Source organism: Neolamprologus multifasciatus, chromosome 20 (assembly GCF_963576455.1).
Source record: "Neolamprologus multifasciatus chromosome 20, fNeoMul1.2, whole genome shotgun sequence".
Lineage (NCBI taxonomy): Eukaryota > Metazoa > Chordata > Actinopteri > Cichliformes > Cichlidae > Neolamprologus > Neolamprologus multifasciatus.
Window position 1 is genome coordinate 3,842,664 of NC_140458.1, and position 21,603 is coordinate 3,864,266.

The 21,603-nt window shown below is 41.4% G+C and overlaps 1 protein-coding gene and 1 long non-coding RNA gene across 4 annotated transcripts; one reads left to right on the forward strand and one right to left on the reverse strand.

Annotated features, from left to right (window-relative positions):
• Window positions 1-805: 805 nt before the first annotated feature.
• Window positions 806-16,957, reverse strand: tfe3a (transcription factor binding to IGHM enhancer 3a). Its single transcript, XM_085146917.1, has 11 exons — window positions 16,563-16,957; window positions 14,249-14,347; window positions 14,082-14,141; window positions 13,808-13,979; window positions 13,219-13,398; window positions 11,472-11,570; window positions 7,587-7,707; window positions 6,368-6,424; window positions 4,403-4,478; window positions 3,957-4,104; window positions 806-3,851 (listed from the first exon to the last, which is right to left on the reverse strand). The coding sequence occupies exons 1-11, from the start codon at window positions 16,703-16,705 to the stop codon at window positions 3,450-3,452; spliced, it is 1,557 nt and encodes a 518-aa protein (XP_085003043.1). The 5' UTR covers window positions 16,706-16,957; the 3' UTR covers window positions 806-3,449.
• A 609-nt stretch (window positions 16,958-17,566) lies between these two features.
• LOC146494126 (uncharacterized) lies at window positions 17,567-21,590 on the forward strand. Of its 3 annotated transcripts, none has more exons than XR_014871663.1 (4): window positions 17,567-17,969; window positions 18,400-18,719; window positions 18,818-18,951; window positions 19,459-21,590. It is a non-coding gene; the product is annotated as an uncharacterized LOC146494126 (long non-coding RNA). The 3 variants fall into 3 exon arrangements; XR_014871664.1 differs by having other exon boundaries at window positions 17,569-17,969; window positions 18,400-18,669; XR_014871662.1 differs by lacking the exon at window positions 18,400-18,719 and having other exon boundaries at window positions 17,612-17,969.
• Window positions 21,591-21,603: the final 13 nt, after the last annotated feature.

Genomic DNA, 21,603 nt, shown 5'->3' on the forward strand with positions numbered 1-21,603 from the left:
GACAGTAAATTTAACACAAGTCATTTATTTAAATATTTAAGGCCAGTGAACAAATATTCCTGCATTTATGAATTTTTGATTGCTTCTTTATCCACATTACACTAAATCCCTACAGCCACTCTTGTGGGTGGTGGAACCACAGGAGAGCTGGCCTCAACTGGCCTCCAACCCACTCCACTGGTATAGAAGTCTTTATAGCCTTTATAGAAGTCTTGTGAATCACACTTCATCTGGATGAGGAGGCTGAGGCAAATCAAGGACTTGAGAGTTTATTTATCATGGCTCCTATGATTTCCTGTGAATTCATTATGCAGGGAGAAATTTAAGTACAATTTTACTTCCGGGACATTTTTGTAATGGAGGGGGTTTTTTTTGCTTTGTTTTTTTTTTTAACAATGCTATTATAGAAATTTTACTTCATTAAAGCTCCTGAGTACCTCTTGAATAATTCTTCCAATTTCCTGGCATATAAATGGATGTTTGTTATGGACTTACATAGACTGTAATGATGTTGTTTTGTTAATCAGCAGAATGGCTCCCCCTGCTGGACATGAACAGAGTGACTCCTGTCTGGTCTAAGTGTTAGATGCTGTAAAGAGACTGTTTTTCTCTACATATTACTTTATTGTAACAATTAGCAGCTTTCAGAACACTTGCACACCTTTTGCTCAGAGTTTTCTAGATTATTTAAAATAATTATATTATTACTAAAAGTCTTTACAAAGTTATAAATGTTGTGAGATTTCTTGTACAAAAAGAACTTTTTTGCAGTAAGTGAGCAAACACAACACAGAATGAGACAAACTTCTGTTTAATGATTTATTTCTCTATAAAAGTTGGCATGTGAACCTTGATGGATCTATAAAACGAACTGTTAACTGAGAATAAACAATGACAAACTATATGGTTGTAAACATATGATAAACATAAATGACATAAACATAGATTTAAAAAAACAGCAATCCCTTTATGCAAGAATCCCCTGATCCTCATAACTGAACACCTGACTCATCATCATTATTCAGGTATTAAATCTCATTTCTAGCTGGACACAGACAGGTTTTCTCTGGCTTACACCTAATGCAACATTCAGAGATAATTGGTATCACAACAATAGTTATCAACTTTCTTCGTTACATCAGCCTTTCTTTATCAAACTGTGAGCACAGTAACGCGTTTGGCGCGTCATTCAGCACCAATCAAGCGACACTGCCTTCTTCTGTGAAGAAGAACAGGTCACAGAGAGCTGTGAAGGATCTCACAAAACTTTATAGTGGTTCTCTAAATAAAACCAGAGAGGCATGCTGTCGAATACTGCTAATCTGGTTCCTTCCTAAAGTGAATATACTGTTTATCTATCTGCCAGAAATCGCTTTGACCAAATGTAAGTGCAGTTCACTTCATTTATTAAACATTCTCTGAGATAAACACCAACAGGGCTGCAAAATTAACCTGGCAGCAAATCAGGACCAAGCATAAAAACAGATATTTGTGTATTTCCTGTATCAATAACTGAATGCAAGTAGGTTCATACAGTCTGTGTTACTGTAACTTGCATTGCTAACAATACATAACAGCCCAACAGGTTTTACTGGCCACATCAAGCTCAGTGCTTTTTTCCTGTAATTAAGTTCCTCTTTCCCGTCTTCACCCTTCCTCCATATTTTCCCTGGTATGAAGGCATGAGCCTGGTTCTGTTGCATATTTTTTTTACAGTTATAAAGGTAGGTTTTTTCCCTACTGCTGCCAAGTGCTGATCATAGCAAGTTGATGGCTTGTGAACTCTGTAATATACAATGTATAGTGCCCTGAGATGGCTGTAGTTATGAATATATGCTATATATTCTTGCTTTGTAGTGCACGGCACAGATGACATTAGCAGGAAAAAATACTATTGTTTGGCCATGATTTAGTATCACCTGGGAAATATGACATCAGCCCAATAAATGGCCATTATCAACTGCAATAAGTCACTTATACATGACTGGTTGGCACCCTCCACCACCTACTCAAAGTCTTAAAAAAAGTATCATCAAATTACTGATAAATAGAAGGAAACCAAGATTCCAAAGGTGATCTATTAGATGTCAGATAAACAACAAAAACCAGCATTTTAACGTGGTTAATGTTGGTTTTGGAGCCAAAAATGTGGCAAACAGTAGTTGAAAATGAAACAAAAGTAGACACAAACACAAAGATCCCACATGGCACATGAACCGCAGTCTGCAGGCTGTTCTCTGCCATATTTAAGGGAGCGATGTTGGCAGCCATTTGGGCTGATGTTCTGATGCAGTAATAAAGTAACAGAGATCAGCAGAGATCTAATTTATCTTGTGTCTTGGTGTCTCTGTTCCCACATCTTACTAACTTGTCTGCAGTCAGTATTATTTTTCCTAACCAGCATCACCAGCAGAGCACCTTAAATTTCCAACAAAACCCAGATACATTTACATCGGCGAATGTAACATATGAGGAAATCGTTCCACAAACAAACATAGCTGCTAAGATGACACGATTTTAGCTAGAGCTAATTACATCAAGCACAGATAGCAGCTAGCTCTGTACAGTAGCTAGCTAAACTAGCAGGTAGGAGAATATGAACAGTATGTAACTAGTTAGCTTTTAACGCGAGCACGTTTTAACATTAACAGCTAACTCGACAAGTTCTTGTTTGGTAACCTCTCTGTTATAAGTTAGGAGGGTTCCTGAAGACAAAACACCTGCAGCTAAGAGTTAGCTTATAATTAGCCTCAAGCAATGGAAGCTGTAACTAGTTTAATTGAAGGCTAACGATTATAAACTCATCAGCAAGAATTTATTGAAGCTTAAAATGTTAATTTGAAGAGTCTCAATGCTAATAAAACATAAAACTCTAAAGATGAAACAAACTGAAATGAACAGTTTTCTTAAGGATTGGTGGCCGATTACAAAAGTTTCCCTTCTTTTTGCTCTGGACACGGTTTCAAACAGGCAGCGCATATATTAAAAATAAAACTGAATCAAAGTCCTGAAGCTATGCAGACTCCTCTGATCCAATAAAAATCTCTACTCAGTTTTCCAGCACAGTGATTATAGATTCATTTATATTTACAGGAATGAACTGAGGAACAATCAATGTCTCAGTATTTTTGACTACTTTATAAAACCTCCTAAATCCACATTAAAAAAAAATCATGATTCTTTGAGTCTCAGCGGTTCAGGTGAGTGCGTGTGAGGAACCTGAACACAATTTTGACACTGGGGTTTGCAACAACAGCTGTGACAACAACACTTCAGGACAAAGGGGAGTCTCCTGGAAGACATGCTGATGGTTTCTGTTACACTGCACACCTCGGTGTGTTTTTTGCTTTGATGATGTCACAGATTGAAAGCAGTTCCCTAAAAAAAAATTAAAAATGAAGTCCCGCCTTCAGTTCTGGCCAATCAGATCCCTGTGCGCGATGGGGTCATCAAAGATCCTCATCCATGCTGAAGCTGCTCCTTCTGCTGCTGGTCTTCGAAGCTCCGCAGGACAGCAGAGGGTCGGACATCACTCCTGCCCCGCTCCCGTCCTCCATCAGGAGGCTCCCCAGGCCGTTCAGGTCAGTCAGCCCCATGTCAGACATCAGGTCTGGGGAGAAAACGGTGGCGGCTCCCTGAGGCTCATCCAGGTCCGTAAAAGTCAGAGCATCCAGACCCAGAGAGGGAGTCACTAGGGAGCAGGAGGAGGGGGAGGAGGAAGAGGAAAAGGGGTGAAGCAGTGGAGGAGAGAGCAGGGTCTGGGGATCCAGAGAGGAGGAGGAGGACTTCGGGGGAGGTGAGTTGGAGGAGGAAGAGGAGAGGCCATGGACGCGAGCTTGAAGCTCCAACTCCTGCAAAACAAAGAAAGTTTGTGAAGCTGCAGCTACGTCCATGTGATGGACAAGGAGAAGTCACAGTAGCTCAGACCACCACCACACCCCGCCCACTCTGCTCACCTGTATGCGGAGCATCAGCGAATGGTTGGTGCTCTCCAGCCTCCTCTGCCTGTCCTCCATCTCTCGGGCTCTGTGCTGTTCCTTCTGCAGCTTGCGGATGTAATCCACCGACGCCTTCAGGATGGTTCCTTTGTTCCACCTCGTCTCACTAAAACACCAATCACATTCAGTGCCTCGTTAACACACGGCAGGATAACGAGGTGCTGCTGCCAACACGTACAGACGTGAGTGCTGAACTAAAAGTCTATGTAACAATATATATCAAATTTCAATTTCAAATAAAACTTACAAAGATTATTTAAATGGAAAAAGTCACTTTAAATAAGCCAACATCTCACTGATTAATCAAGTGCAAAATCTGTGCCTCTTTGTCTCTGCTTTTGTTGTACTACTGGTACCAGCAGGAGTGTAAGTGTACAGAGTGTGAGTGTGCAGCGTTTACTAACGGGTCAGAGGATTTAGGGATCAGAGCTCCGAGTTCTTTGATCCGGTCATTGATGTTGAAGCGCCGCCTCCTCTCGACTGTAGGAACACATCGACATTATTTTAGCGTGCAGATGTCAACGCATTCGGCAGCAGTTATACAACTCTGCACGGGAAAAATGTTGCAATAAAAGCAGCAACAGAAGCATTTTGAAACCAAAGGTGACAAAAAACAGGAATAAGAATCAGACAGTCAGCAGATCTCAGGCTTCAGTTAGGACAGATACGTGCCATCAAATCATCTGCATCAAATTTTCCTTTAGCAATATTGATTGTTTCATTTCCATTCTGACCCTTAAAAGTTCACTTCATGGCGTCACGCACCTCCCCCCCCCACCCGCCCCCCACCCCACCTCCAACTGGTGTTTTTTTTAATGAAATGCTCCCAGCCACCAGTTTCACTTCTTCAGCTATGAGAGAACAATCAGATGAATGAGTCTCGATCGGATGTTCTCCACATCTTTTATTACAGACAGAGAAGATTCTCTGTTCCCTGCTTCAAACCGAGACGCGCTGCAGCAGAGCGGTATGTGAAGCTGCAAACTCAGGAAGCTGAACTATGCGACGCTCTCTCCTCACCTGAAGTTACCTGCTGCCAAGCAGGGCGGGGCTCGAGGCTGGCTCCGAAAGCGAGCCAGTTCTCTTTAGACTTCGTACGGGGGCGGGAGGATGCTAGGACTTCCTTCTGCTAACTGGAGTCAATGAAGTGGAAGCCTAAACTGTTTGTGCTTTCGGAGCATTTAAATTATACTATGTGACAAATATACGACTTACTGTGAAGTACGGATCATCCAGGAGGTTTGTGATACAGTTTTAGGGAGTCACAGTGTTTTATCAGTCTGTGCTGAGCTGATATCTCTGCAGTGCAGGATAGCTGCACACTTCATTGATGCAACTTCCTAACAAAGCTCAGTGTTCACACTGACAATAAGCCCTCAACAAAGACTGCTGAGGATCTTTAACATCTGCTGGATGATGCTCAGGATGTTTTATGAGTCTGCAGTGGCCACAACAGACTCAATAAACAGATCCACAGTCCAGTAACTTTGTGGATGTGGAGGTGACAGAAAGGACATGTTAAAACACAGAACGTCACACCTGTGGCCACCTCCGCCTCGTAACACTGTCATGACTTGTATTTTGTCTATATTGAACATGATATTTATGATGTGAATATTTAAACTGAATTGAAGATTTAGTAATTTAATTTGTTTTTAATAATCTTTTATAGCGAGTTTACGTTTCTTACTGCTTTTCTTTTAAGACATGTTGCCCTGACCGTCCAACATGCTGCGAAGTAGCCTGTATAGGATAAAGGTCTAATCATCTCTTAGTTTACTCAGATTGCACAGAGTGTATATTTGTTAATAATTTGAATCATTTTGGATAAGGATAAGTGTAAGATAATGGGGAATTTCAGTTTTATTTTATAATTTGTTTAGTGTAAAATTTACAGTTAAATTGTATTTTTTCTTGCCTTATTTAATTTTTACGTACTGCTCCTTTAAGACACGGTAACTGTGCACGGGGGGAGCGTTTTGCGACGGACGGGGGCTTTAACTAGCTGTGGAGAAAAACTGTTTCTTACCGTGTTTGCAGTGTACATGAGCATTCAAACGGATCACTGTGGAAATAAATGTTTGCCTGTTTGTTTTTCGACTACAAGCGGACTTTGTGGATTATGTTCAACCGCACTAAGACACGCGTACGGCCCGACTACCAGCTAGTGCCTCCGCGGTATTATAGCCAAAGATTTCTCTCTATAGTGGAGCGTGCACGTGTGTCGGCACAAGTATGTCAGGAATCAGAAACACCTGAAACCTGCAGGTGTGAATCAGCTCAACATCTACCTCTGAGATCTGCTGAAAGAATGCCACACGGTAACACAAATATTTTACTGGCTGGTGAAGTAATACTGCTGTACTCACTGAGGTTGTGATTGTCCTTCTTCTGTCTTTCTTTAATCAGAGCTTTGGACTCCACCTCTGCAACAACAACAACATCAAAAATCAATTACAATCAATATCGTGAGTTCATCATGAGTGACTTTTCTCTGCTGCAGCAACAGCTGTCAGTTCTGTTTCATGTGTTTTTTAATGTCGCTTGTTTTGTAGCGTAGAAACGGCAGAATGTCAGTTTCAGCTTGGACAAAAAGTTCATGTTGACTGAACAGGAAGTTGGAACTGATGATGTGGGAAAATACGAGTGGCTGCCGTGGCCGTGTGTGCGTGTTCAGAGGAAGTCGTGATGTTGACTCATCAAAATTAAGAACACATTTTCAGCCAGGAGGAACAAGAGGGAAGCACAAAGCGAAGGGCCTCGCTCCCGGCACGCTGGAACGATGCAGCGCGACGACAGACACGAATCGTCGTGAAGGAGCAGCCAATCACAGCAGCTCAATCCTGCAAGTGTTTTACAATGCTTTCATCTGAAAAGCTTTCACGTAAACTGTGTTTGTGGTCACTGTGACGCCCCCTGCAGGTGATTTAATGCACTCGGAAGACCTCAAAGTCTAATCAGAGGCTGCATATTTATAAGTACGACTTTCTGTCTGCAGCTCGAGCTCCTGGAAATCACGTATGGTGAAAATGCTTCCTTGTCCAGCTGACAAACATCCTCTTTAATGAGAAGTCTGCAGGTTCACATCCTGACTCAGATTCCCTGAACTGATGCATAACTGCCAAGTAGCAACTCCGGGGCTGAAAACTGAAGCCAACACAGCAAAGCCCAAAATTGCCGTTCCCCTAATGACCGCTTAAAGCTGGCTCCAAAAGCAAGTAAACCCTACAGACCTCCGTGTTGAAATGTCCAGAAACAAACATCTTTACAGCCTGAAACAACAAATGATGTTGCTGCGAATTGCACTCGCTGAAATGGAATAATACTGTGCAGTGTGGTGCTACGCTTCTAGCATTTTGTTCATCTGTTAGCGCCAATTAAAAGCTCGCTAACCAAGTTTGCTGGGTTTAAAACTTAGCACTCCCTCCTCATATCCAAGTATGGTTGCTTCTGGCTCCAGAAAGATAGCAACCCAACGTGATGAAGCTAAAGCACAAAATGCAGAGTCCACAAAGCCCAACTGTCCACCATCTTTCATCTACAGTCTGTGGTATGTGGTAACGTGTAACCTGAGTGTGTGATATTTACCAGTCAGCTCTCTCTTGACAGCATGCAGGTTGGCCGGGCAGCTGTTACTAATGGTAAGCGTAGGCATGGTGTTCCCGCCGCTGCCACCATACCCGTCCAGCAAGTTCTCAGGATCAGCGAGCTGCATGGACCAATCAGAGCACAGAATCAGATGAGTGACAGGTAGATTATCCCCCCTCCTCCTGTCAACAGCGAAGTCCAGAAAACACACATTTATGCACAAACACACACACGTCACTCTGGTGAGTCTGAGCAGCTAACCTGCTGTCACAGAGGTCAGAGGTCACAGTTTCTGCAATCAGCTGCTGTTAAATAACATGGAAGTCAAACCACCACCGTGGACGGACTACTGAGCAACTGGACATGAATCAGGAGCCTCCAGTTAAATGTTCTGCAACAACTTTAAAACCACGCTGAACTAAAACTGTTTTTTCCTGAGCTCTGTGTAGCGGATGAACCGTGGAGCAGAAATGAAACGTCTGCTGGTTTAAGGTCTGACTTTTCTGTCGGCTCTCATCGACTAAAGTCAGAAACTGAGGAATCTGCTGATCGAACAGGAAGCTGTGCTAACAACTGGCTCGCAGATAACAGGGACAGAAACAGAAACCAGCTCCTGCCGGCCTGCACGGTCTGTTTGGGGACGAATCTCTTCTACGGGCACATTTTTAAGAGCTTCGTCGACATTTTAGCTTCTTTACATTTTCATTTGAGATCAAAATAGAAAAATGAAAGTAAATCAGGGCCTGGCTGTGAGTTTTATTTCATGCTGTTTTTATACAAATAACCTAAAAAAACTTGTGACAGATTAATTGATTTATTTATTTTTTTACCTTATTTTATTGTCATTTTAATTGTATTTGGTTACTCTTTGGAACTAAATCTTACTATAACTATGCTGGAAAACTGTACTGTGTCAAAGTTTACCAAGAAAAGAGATTTTATGGCGACATTTGAGGTTCAATCGTATCTGAAGTCAAAGGTTTCCAATCATTATTTCCACTTCTTGGACTCAACTAAAGTAGCTGTGACTGATTCAGTCCAAATGATCTAATAATCCACACTTTCTTCTGATTGGCCAGCTTCCAGCAGCCTACAGAGGGGCAGCACCAAGTGCTAGCTGTACTTGGTGGCTGTGCTTTGTTTTTTGTGCGTGACCGCATAAAATATATAATATAAAATAACTCAAGCAATGTGAATGTCGTTCATAATTAATATGAACATCAGGCTTTGTAACATTACATATATGACAGAAAATACTGGACGAGTGGAACAACTCCTCTTTAAACTGGGATTTACTACAAATTTAATTCCCTACCACACAGACCCGGTTAGAGATATTAGTTTATGGGTACCCTCGATTTTAACTAAAAGATTTCTTAAAATATGGAATCAGAGCGCATTAAGAGCACAGCCAAAGCTAAAACAGCCTGAAAGAGGAAGAAATGCAAATCTCGTCAGACCACAACACAAACCAAGAAGTTGATCTTTATTAGAGAGGCGGGTGGAATGAAAGCTAACTGCTGAAAAGTATTAATTTAGATTAATACATTTCAAATAATGTAATCAGTGTACTGTGGAGAGGAAGACTGAAACTGAGGCAAAGTAGCCGAGCACTTTCTTTTACTGCAGCGACTTAAACTGTAAGTCAGACAACAAATGAGCCGCTGAGTTTATCTTGTGTTGCAGCCTGTTGAGCAGAAACTGCAGTTGAATGAATGCTGACTGACTACCGTGCATATCAGCACAGCCCTGCAGCTCAGAGCTCCTCTTATCATCTTTCTAGGAAACGCCAGCTTTCCTTAAGAACTCAAATTTAAACAGCAGATACTTTCAAAAGAAAAATCTGATTCTGGGCACCAAAGGGAGCAGGAAACATCTGGAGGCTACAGCCAAACTGCAGCAGATTTATAGAGAAATTACAAGAATGAATGAAAAAAAGTTCGGACTAAACAGATAAGCCTATAAAACGTTTAAAAAGCAGCTGAGAGTGATGTGTTTAAGGTATAAAAACAATGCAAACCAGCAGACACAGCATCAATCTGGATGAATAACCCAGTTTTAATCGGTTTTCTCTTTAAGGCGACTACGCCGCATTTCCTCAATGAGCAGCTGCAGTCCAGAGGTCAGAGGTCAAACTTTCCCCAAACTCAAAAAACACAAGCTGGATATTTTACCTCCGATTTAATCCTCCTCTTCTCATGGTCGGGCAGTAACACCAAAATCCTCATGTTGCTAATTGCACACAAACACACATGCAAACAAACACACACACACACACACAGACACACAGCGAGTCGCTGAGCTGCTGCTGATCTTCCCCTTTCTGTTCAGACGACTGTTTAAAAATGAGGAAACGTCTCTTTAAGAAAGAAAGCAAAAAAAAAGAAAACTCCCAGAGAGCTTCATTATCTGCCTGACACACACACACACACACACACACACACACACACACACCCTGTGTGTCTCCACCCACAAAAACGAGGAAGTCTGGAAAGCTGAACTGATACTCTGTGACAGCCTCTTCCACCTCCACTGTCACTGCAGCTTCACACATACGAAACATCTGCGTTACCTCCAGGTGATGGCCAGCAGGGGGCGACAGCACCCACACAAAAAGTCAGGCTGTATTTAGATTACCTTAATTCTGCCTCGATTCTTTGCCTCAGTAATGTTCCTGATGAGTTTTCTAATCTGACATGTTGTCAAACATGTGGCTCGGGGGCCAAAACGATCTCACCAATAGGACAAATCTGGCCCACAGCAGCTGTACAGCAGTCATTCATAACACCAAAGTCTTTCAGCTGTGAGGACAGGAGTGAAAATATTTGGATAATGAATTAAAACTGAAGTTAATTCATTTAAATGAGCTTTAACCATGGAGTGAAATAGTATTATTGTTTGTTAAAACTTTAAACCAGAATGAAAGCCAAGGGCTGACGCTGAAATGAAACTGGGCCACTGAGCTGCTCACAACATTGCTGAGATCCTGATTATTTAATATGATAACCCAGAGACTTAAAAACTTTATTAAAGACTTAATAAAATATATAGAAATATATTGAAATTGCATTAAAATAAACTAAATTAAAAACATGTGTGAACTGAATCAAACATGAGTCAGCCTGCAGGGAAGTGAAACTGGACTTTATATCCGAGTATGTAATACCAACGTGTACCACAGGAGAGGTCAGCCATCCAATCTGCCCTGAGCACAACATGAGAAACAAAGGAAGCAGCCGCTGTAAAGGACAGGTGTTTGAGTGAATGGCACATCAAACAGTGACTGAAGCACCTGGAAAGAACTCCTTTTTCACCACCAGCACAAACTCTCAGAAACAACCCACGCTCGATTGCAGAGAAGAGATCAAATCTAGAGCGAAACAATAACAAAAACCAGAGTAGTTTTCCACAGCTACACTAAAAGCCTCTGATATAAAAAGCTGCCCCCTGGTGGTGAAAGCTCAAGTTACATTTTTGCAGAGGGTAATTTTTTTTTTTTAAAGTTCCTCGTTAATAACTGAACAAGGGAACAGGGTTGTATTTCCCAGCGTGACCTGATGGGGGCAGTGTTGCTTGAGCTCAGACACAATCATCAGAAGTGGGTTTGATTTGTTTTATTGTTACAGTAACACGTCACGGGTCCAGCCGGTGTGGTGTTTTCCTTCATGTTGGAGGGTATTGAGGAGGCGGATGATGATGATGATGATGATGATGGGGAGGAGTTGAGGCGACTTTTGTTGTGATTTGGCGCTATATAAATAAAATTGAATTGAATTGAATTGAGTTTGTTTCTGTTTGTCGGTTAGTCGTCACGTCGTTTAAAAGTAAAACCAGAGAATGCACCGTGTGATGTTTTCGAGTGTGTTTGTGCACGTGTTGCGTTACCGTGTTGGCGAGCTGCAGCTCCGAGTCGATCAGCGTCAGAAACTCGTCATTCAGGCTCGAATCCAGGCTGATGATGTCATCGACGATGATGTCTTCTACCTGAATGAACCAATCACAGAGCAGATGAGCATTGTGTCACCTCGGGTAATTAGTGTGAATGCTATTTAAGCATTAACGGTATTGAGAGGGTTCAGCTTTGCTCCATTGGTCAATGTAGAGTCTGCACACCAGGCACTCTTTAATGCCTGTTGCCACTTCTTTCTTGGTTACCATGGTGACACCTCTCTACTTCTGACATTTTCGTGCTGAAAGCTGCATTTTTGTGCTCAGTGTCAGGAAACATCTAAAACAAAGTCACGCCCTGGTCGCTCCTCCTGATGATGAAATCCGTTCTCGCTGAATTATGCCAGAAGTCTCAAACCCAACGTGCCTCAGAATACCACATTTTACTTTTTTGGCTGCAAAGAGGCTTTTTTTTTTTTTTTAAATGAAACTAGTTTTTAAAAATCTGTTGATCTCTGGATAAAAAGGGAGGATTTTGTGTTTTAAGGTGACTCATGTTTTAAAACTGACTCAGATCCTCTGGAAGAGTCGACTCAGCAGACTCAGACGGGAAGGCTGCTGCTGACTGACTGACTGAATGAAAACAAGTGAAATGCTCCTTTAAACTGTCACTGCAGGTTTTCTTCTTATGTCTCTATTTTGCCCTCTCTCTTCCTTCCTGCTGCCTTTCATCCAGAGATGAATCAGGCACGGGGGGACGATTCAGCGCTCAAAATGCATCTGGAGGAGAGAGGAAGATGCTGAAATGTCTTCTCAGACGTGACACATAAATGAGGCGTGAAACACGGCGAGTATAGAAGCTATGGTGGGAAATAGAGATGCTCTTGTATGTTGAAGGGATTTAGATAAAGCCTTCAATGATGGATAAACAGAGAAATGAGAGTTTCAGAAGCTGTCGCTGTGTTTTTGTAGAAACCCAAAGCACATGACTGCCTGTTTACCTCATTATGTGTTTCTCACTTTCTAGGTCTGGGTGTCAAAGCACAGCAAGCTAGAAACATTTTTACATAAGACACAGGAGGCGACAGCACTGATATGCTTTCATGTTATATAAGGTGTTTCTTTAGTAAAGCTGTACCTGTGTTTGCATCTTTCCTCTCATTGCACTCTCCACGTTGCAAAGCCGGGACTCAGTTCTCCCTCTGTAACCTCAAGCTCATTCTCAGAAATCCCCTGCAGCTTTACCTTTGTAATAATCACATGTGTGCCAGCAGTCAACACATGTGTTTGCTTATGTTTTGTGGAAATCTATGCAGAGGAAATGGCTCCTTTTAAAGTCACCAGACTTTACTGGCGAAAACAATCATTTTACTGTGCAGAGAATGGGATTTACTCTGAGTGAGTTGAGCATGTTATTTCAGATCCAGGCTAACCCAGCAAAATACAAAAGGCACACACAAACTGCAGTTCCTCTAGTGGCCACTGGAGGCTCAACCCAACAGCGAGTCAATCTCCATGGAAATGTCGAAATCTACAGCAGACTGTACTGTGGGTCAATTCTTTCATAACTCATCCAACTGGATGCCAGTGAGACAAACCAACCAGTAAACCAACAGTTTTTAAACACTACTTCTGATTATTTTCACTTCATTTTTCTTACAGATGTTTTTAATAAGAGTTGCTGATACAAAAATACCAAAGTATACTTCACATAACACGATTCAGTCACATGTTTATTTCTTACTTCCTGTTTGGTGCTCCCGTCCATTGGCTGTCCAGGAATGGAACCCAGCTGGGGGGAGTGGCTTGCCACTGCAGCCTGCTGCTGATTGGCTGTCTTGGTGGTGGACAGGTACTGACGGACCTGCTGCCTCTGAGCCTGCTGGATGTGATACCTGGTGGGATTCTCCAGGTGAGTCTGCACCTGAGGGCCAAGAGTGAAGATTTAAAAGATTTAAAATGTTGCAAACGATAACTGTATACATATAAAGCTAGCAGGTCGCGTCCATACATAGCATTTTAGCACATTGTTGAGATTTAGCCAATAGATTTTAGGGAAAGGACTTCCAATTGCATCTGCTAATCAGTTTTCACAAAAGAAAATAAGATTTATAAGCTAATAAATCATCAGACAATAACAAACGGCTATCTGAAGGGTGAACTATGACGCGCTGATTAAAGGGTTAGCCAGGTGTGTTTAGCTTTAAATACTTTTTATATTTGTTTGCATATTTAAAACAATAAATAGTCAAAGTCGATATTAAATTTTTTTGTGCAGTACGTTCACTGGCGTCCATTTTCTGACACCTCTCGTTTCAGTTTACTCCGCGCACCTTTAGCACCTCCACGGGGACCTGAGCAGGAGGTATGCAGGAGGAGGGCATCGAGACGCAGATGGGCGAGGAGGAGTCGGAGAAGCGAAGAAGCTGCTGTTGCTTCTTCTGCGTCTCCTTATGCTCCTCCTCCAGAGCCTGCTGACGCATCAGATCCTGACGCATCAAAACCCTGCAGGAGGAGTAAGGAGGTCAGTGCGTGTGAGAGCGCCCTCTGGAGGACAGAGAGATGAGCGAAGACAGGAACGAAAGAAGAAGTGGGGGAGTTGTATACCTCGATGACATCACTGACGGCAGTGAAGAAGATGAAGAGGAGGGAGCTGCTGCTGATGAACTGAAGACAGAAATGACAGCACACTTTAGTCATAATCAACAGGTGGTGTAGGTGGTGTTGGAGGGGTCACCTGTAGAACCCATACTTTGAGGTCAGAGGTGTGTTACCTGATGCTGATTGGCTGACTCTTGATTTCGTAGAAGGTGTCGCAGTCAGATGGCAGCAGACCGTCGACCTCGATGTCAGCAACGATCCCAGACTCCACTCTGAGGGGCAGAGACATAAATCAACCAATCAGCAGCCTGAGAGACAGACACAATTATCCAATCAGCATTTTTCAGTGTACAGGAAAGAGAGACGATACATTTGGTGCAAGAGCCATCGTCATTTCCACCTTGTTACAATGATTACATTTAAATTGTGTGTGCGCTCCTGCTTATCTGAGGTTTTACCTCCAAGTTTAACAGCTCTTTATATGTTCAGTTTGGAAATAAACGTAAACAAACCTGAGACGTGGCAGTAAAAAGTCCAGCCTTTCACCACAGTTATGAATACACTGCAGCGTTTGTTTGAGACTCACTTCTTAGAGTGATAGAAATATTTTTATACAGAGAAGAAGAATGTGGAGGAACAACATCTGTCAGCTGTTAGGCTTTACCACTTCCTGTGCTTGGGTGTATGAGCATGAGTGCTCATAAGGCTCCTTTATGGGAGAAGACTTGTGAGGACATGTCTGCTCTGTGGATTGGCTTTATCAAATACTTTATCAAGTTGGGACAAACTTTGACGTCTCACAAACCTTTAAAGCAAGACATTTTCAAAATGGAGACAGGTTTTGCAAAGTAGGGACATTTGTGAAAGTGGGGACATTTGGCCAGAATGGGGACGTTTTCATGAAACAGCTGTGAGACATTCAGACTCTGGAAAATGGTAACTTTTTGCCGCATATTTTTGAAACATGTATTTATTAATGTAAAGTGGGGACATTTGTGAATTTGGAAAGATAGAAAATTTTTAAATAACAGGATTTTAAGGGCTTGAAGGCTTCTTCGATAATGGAATGTATGGAAAACTTTTCAGTGTACATTTTGCAAACATATTAGATTTTGACATTACAACAGGTCCTCACTGTCTGCAACACATGATGTGACTGATGGTCCTCACAAAGACAGAGGGACAAACGAGTGTTTAGAGAATTTTTTCTGCTGAGTCACTTCCTGCTGTTCCATACTTATACACAACCCCACCATACACACAAACCAAGACCCCCACCTTCTCCACTCTCCTCCCCTCAGACAGTTGGGAAACACTCCTGCTTGTTGTTACTTTTGCTTTCTCTCTCACCGCCAACATCATTTCTCTCTGTGTGTGTGTGTGTATACATGTTTAGACATCTTTGTGAGGACAGAAAGATTTGGCATGTTACTATACTTGTGGGGACCAACAGTCACTTATGGGGACAAAATGCCCATCGCCATGAGTTTGAAGGCATGTTTGAGGCTCTACGTGTGGTTTTAGTATCAGGGTTACACTTAGGATTAAGATTAGGCATTCATGTTTTATGGTTTTGGTTAGGGTAAGCAGCTAGGGAAAGCATTATGTCAATGAGATGTGCTCACCAAGATATAAAAACAAGTGTGTGTGTGTGTGTTGTGAGCTTAAGTGCTGCTTCTGTGGTAAGGGCAGGCCAAGACTGGACGTGTCATGGCGCTTAAACCTTTTCCAACTATCATTAACACAAATCAAGAGAACACACCAAACTCCATTCATAACTTCAGCCATTTAAAGTTTTCCTGCACCTCAGAAAACCAATCGGAAGACAATCTTTGAATTTTTAGGGATGGCATATGACATATGTATTTAAAAATAAATATAGATTATACACAAAGGTGAATTTTCTTTTGTGTGTGTGTGTGGATATTTTATATAAGTTGGGGGGGACTAGGCTGGCCCCATCTGTGTCTCCTGGGAAAATAACAGGAGCTGCAGCAGCTCCATAGATGACTCAATAGATCAGCAAGCAGAGAGGGTCAGAGGTCGAAGGTCAGGCAGTGCAAACAACAACTTGATGATCATCATAATCCCATCACACACACTCAGCACTTTACACCTTCAGAGCTGAGGTACTCGGAGAGCACTTCACACCAAACTTCATTCATAAAATGTTAAATTTAGACTTTAATGGCTACAAAATAAAAGTGAAACGCGTTTTAAACTCTTCAAATTTTACAGTTACACCAAAATATTTCATAGGAGGCTTTAACTGCACCAGCCTGTAATAAACGTTAAACAGTAACTTGTTTACAGCACAGGTCATGAGTGTACGGGGGGAAACTGCACGCCTGAACTCTCCCTGCAGTCTCTTTCACTGACATTATTCTTTTATTATGAGTTAATAACATAGATTTTAACCCAGGAGCTTCTCCCCGCGGCAGGAGTAACGGTGTAAAAAAATAAAAAGTAAAAAACTTCCTGACTCACCGGACCACGTTGAGAGTTTCCGCCGGGTCCAGGATCACAAACACGGTCTGCGGCTGCAGTACGCCGGCCTCCGGCTGCTCCGGCTCGGCTCCGCTGCGGCTCCCCTGCTCGCTCCGGACCTGCTCCGGAATAACGGCTGACATCTCTGCGGACTCCGAAGAAGAAAAGGAAAAGCTTCTCCCAGCAGCCACTGCGAGATCAAAGTCTCAGAGGGGGGATCAGAGCAGCAGAGGGGCAGCTGAGGAACCTCGATCCGGTCCAGACCCGGTGACTCCACACGGAGAAGAAGACGAGGATGATGAAGACGAGGACGACTCAGGTTCAAGTTCTCAGTAAAGATGAAGAGACAGACTGAATCACAGACAGCTGTCAGCCCAGAAATAAACCACATAGAACAGACCCACACTTCCGAATAAATAAAACTCCGTCGGTGAAAAACAGTCGAGTAGGTGCAGTCATTAAACAGAGCCTGCACATATGCAATCTGTCTGTCTATGCCTGTCAGCGGATTGAAGATATTTATTTCCTATAGATCATCTATTACTCCAGTAATTCGTCCATAAAAGTCAGTTAATGCTAAAACATTTTCCCTGAAACGAATATTTTGGGTGATTTTAAACCCGGTGAAACAAACATATTTGCACATATTTTCTAGTCTGGTGCCCCATTTTTATACTGGATATTTGTTCTTATAATATTTATTTTGTGATATTTATTTGTTTAAATTAACGAAATTAGATTACTAATTAAATTATTTTAGTTTAATTTGTTAATTAATTAGTTAAAACCTAATTATTTGTAATATCAAATATAAAAGGGTCAGGTCCTTCTCCACAAAATTAAATTAACAGAAAAAAACCTGTGGTTATTAAAAATAATAAACAAAGCAACAAAAAAATATTTAAAATTTTGCAGTAAAAATAGTATTGATAAAAAATTAAATAAACAATCTGATAAAATAATGTTTTGTTTTGTTTTTAATTGAAAAACGTTTTCATGTATTTTCTACTCGTTGTATTTCTATGTTTGGATGGGGCAGGTCTGAGCGGCTGGACTGATCTCCCGCTGACCAATAAGCTGCCCCGCTGCTAACCGCCAGCCAATAGAACTGCTTCTTTGCTTGCTGCCTTACCAATCAGCGGCTGCCGCTGAAGCTCGGCGTTACAGAACAGAGGAGCAGCCGCCATTTTGTTTGTTTTTATCTAAACTGTTACGGGAAGCGGTAGTGGGGAGGGAGCAGGGGGGTAGGGAGGAAATCCCCCGGGTGACGTTAGCCTAGCACGTCTTATCAGCCGAGCTCAGAGTGGCAGGACAGTGTCCAATCAGAAGGCCGGAACGACACGAAGCGGTCAGGCGGGGAAAGTTAAGACTAAATGATGACTAAACGTTACATCAGCGTAAGATGACGTAAGAAAAACATTTACAGTCTCTTTAAAAATAAACTACAGCTCACCTTAAACATAAAAGTAAATTAGACCCGAAAATTAATCAATTGAGAGAAGTCCAGATATGCTCTCTGCTGCTGGAGGTCATCTTGTTTCTAGACATGCAATCACAACAACTGATAGCGTCATCGCTGTCCTGCTACATCTAATCAGAAGTATTGATTGGAGATTTGTTTTCTAGTTTGAAGTCAGTCTGTAATTGATTTATAGAAGCACATTTGTCTTATTAATTTTTTTTCTTTTTAAATGCACAATTTTGAAGCTTTGTTTGGAATTTTGGATTTTCTATCTTGATTTTATGACTTTTTCAAGATTTGATTTTTACCTCGGAGTTGCTTTATGTCATTATATGATTTTTTATTATTATTATTTAAAATGTCTGATTTCCACAGTGACATGATTGCGTCATGCAGTGGCTATAGATGTCAGCAGATGTCCATTGTGTGTCGAGAAAAATATCTCCACCCCATTGTAAGCTATTATGCAGGATAGGTTGGATCCATGCTTTCACGTTGTTTGGACCAAATTCTGACCCAACCACAGAAGAAATCGAGACTCATCAGAGCAATTTTTCTATTATCCAGTTTCGGCGGGCCTCTTTTAATGGCAGCCTCAGTTTCCTGCTGCTGTCTGACTGGAGTGGTGTGGTCTTCTGCTTCAAGGTTTAACATGCTGTGCAATCACTATCAGAGATGCACTTCTGCAAAACTCGGTTGTAACGAGCTGTTATTTGTGTTCCTGTCAAATCAAAACAGTCTGGTTATTCTCCTCTGACCTGAACATTTTTACCCACTATTTTCTATTTTTTAGACAATTATCTGTGAAGAGATGGTCGTGTGGGGAAAATCCCACCCAGAAATGCTCAGACCAACAACAATGCCACATTAAACATGTCTTCACTCACCTTGTTTCTTCATTCTGAGGATCAGTTTGAACTAAGGCAGGTAATCTTGACCATGTCTACATGTAAATTAATTAATTAGCTGTCACGTGATTGGCTGATTAAATATTTTACTAACAAGGAGCTGAGCAGGTGAACCTAATGATGCAGTCGGTTAGTGTACATTTAATTTCTACAGCTAATGTGACTGGTCTGGCTTAATTAAGCACTTTTATGAGCTGACCTTTCACTAATATAACAATCAATATGTATATAATTCATCTGAATAAACTTTGTAACATTTACAACTCAATTTTTATTCCTTTTATTCACTTATTGTATTCAATGTTTTCTTTTTCCAACTCCCTCCGCTGTATTGCTCTTTGTCATCACTGGATGGCGCTGTTGTTTTTGCTGTTGCTTCAGCTGTAAATATTTGTCCAACATTTCAATAAAGTTTTCTGAATATGTCAGCAGTAGTAGTGACAACATGAAAATCCAGACAGACATTTCACATCTGTTTTTATACTTTTATTTTATTTATAACACTTGTCATTTTATCTTCTTACAGAGGGGGCATGATGGGAAACAGACATCGACAGCATGGAAGGCAGTGGCCGGCCACTAACCGATAACCTGCAATCAATCAATACTCAATCAATAATAACAATATACTTCTAAGTACAACATGAAGGAGAAGAATACACGACGGTGCTGCTGTTACACCAGAGGTGTGGGAACGTCAGCCATTAACAGTCCACAGCACAAACGCCCCTGTGATCACATCAGAACTGCCCCGAAGAAAACAAAAAAAGTAAAAATAATAATAATAAAAAGAGCAATAAAAGCAGTAATAACACCTTTGGAATAAAATAACAAATAAATATAAAGCTGCAGACTGAAAGGCTAAATACTGACACCCATCTGAATTGGCACAAAGAAGAGTTCAGAAGCTGTAAGGCAAAAATCAGAACTAGAGGAGTTTTTACAGAAGCCAGTTTCTCTTCTTTGGACAGAATAACTGATCCTAGACCAGCACCAGCATCTCACTGCTCTGAAACTACAAACCGCATCAGGGGCTGAGGCGGATGCCCATTTAAACTTTATTTAAATAGTTCAAACCAAGCAGCAAGTACCCATTGTTTTTAAACTGCAGTTCCTCAACTGGCCACTTGAGGCTGCCTACAACAGTGAGTCTCCATAGACTCCCATGTTAAAATGTCTGAGTGTACAGCAGAAACAAACATGTTTACGCCCTGGTCCACAACATGGGTTTGGTCTCTGTGGCTAATTTAAACCTTTATAAAAACTGTAGTGGGGTGAACTTACTTAGTTATACTTAAGTTGTCAGTATTAGAGGCGTCCCTACTTTGATTGGCAGAAGAATCTCTACAAAGACGTTACAGCCAACAAATTCAAATCCAATGAGTGAACCAAATTGACAGTTTTCATGTAATAGAATTATCTTATACATATTATGACTTGTTTTTTAAGTGAAATTGTACTACTTTAATTTGCTATTTAGCATTAATTATCCAGTATCTATGGATTCCACACAAACCAATGGCTAACTTCATGGTGGCTATGTCCATCTTTATATCCTGTCGTCAGAACCAGTGAGGAACAGTTTAATCCAGTCTGCAATGATCTCTGGCAACAGAAAAGATTCAATAAAACTCAAACCAAAAAGAAGCAACTTAAGCGTTGACCACGCAACACATTTTTCACCACATCAAAACAGTTGATGACGATGGGAGCTATATAAGGCTGAGTTACTGGCCATTTCCTTCCATTATCACTGCTTTGCATGCCAAAAACACGCTAAAAAACACACTGTAGCAACCAGAGCCACGTGCAGACTGAGCACCAGATAGCGAGGCGGCGAGGTAGAAGCTAAAGAAAAACTTCCACATTTTGAGAGGAATGTTTGTGTAATGCAGAATCACGAAACGCTTCCCAGAGATTCGGCTCTGGTTAGCATGTAGCTTAGCACAAACTGTGGAAGCAAAGGGGAACTGTTAGCTTAGCTTTTCCAACCATTTTACATTAAGAGAAAGCAGCTGCGTGTCATTAGTTTGATAACTAGCACAAGTTTCATGATTTTGACTGATTTTTGATGAGTAGCTTGGCCTTTAAACTGTGACGGTCCAGCAGAAAAGGAAAGGAGGAACAAGCACATCTTTGGTATTTTAGCTTTATCAGCGACCACCAATAACTGATTAACAGTCTGTTAACGAGGCAAAGCAGCTGCATGCAGCCTGTTGCAATTACTCTTCAACTTCTTTTAACTTTCTTCACTTGTATTTCTTCCCGTCTAATTTTACAACTTCCACCATCTTGAGCAGAATTTTGATCAATTCTGACAGAAAACTTTAGAAAGCTGTCCTGGAAAAGCGTCGTCTTTTAAACTCCGCTCAAAGATAACCACCACATCGACATACTACACTCCTCTCTACCAGCCATCTTATAAGTTTATCCACTGCCAAACCAAAAAAAAAGTCACTATCTAGAGTTCAATAAGCAAATGGGCAAGAGCCATCCTCTGGATAATTAGTCCAGTGATCAGAAGACGTATCCTGGGTCATGGAAAACACGTTACTTTCTTACTAGAAGGTCAAATTATCGCTTCAAGCAAAGGAGATTATTAAAAATCATAGAACTGAGTTAAGAATTATCCAGAAAGTGTTCAACCATCATCTTCAATCAGATATGTGGT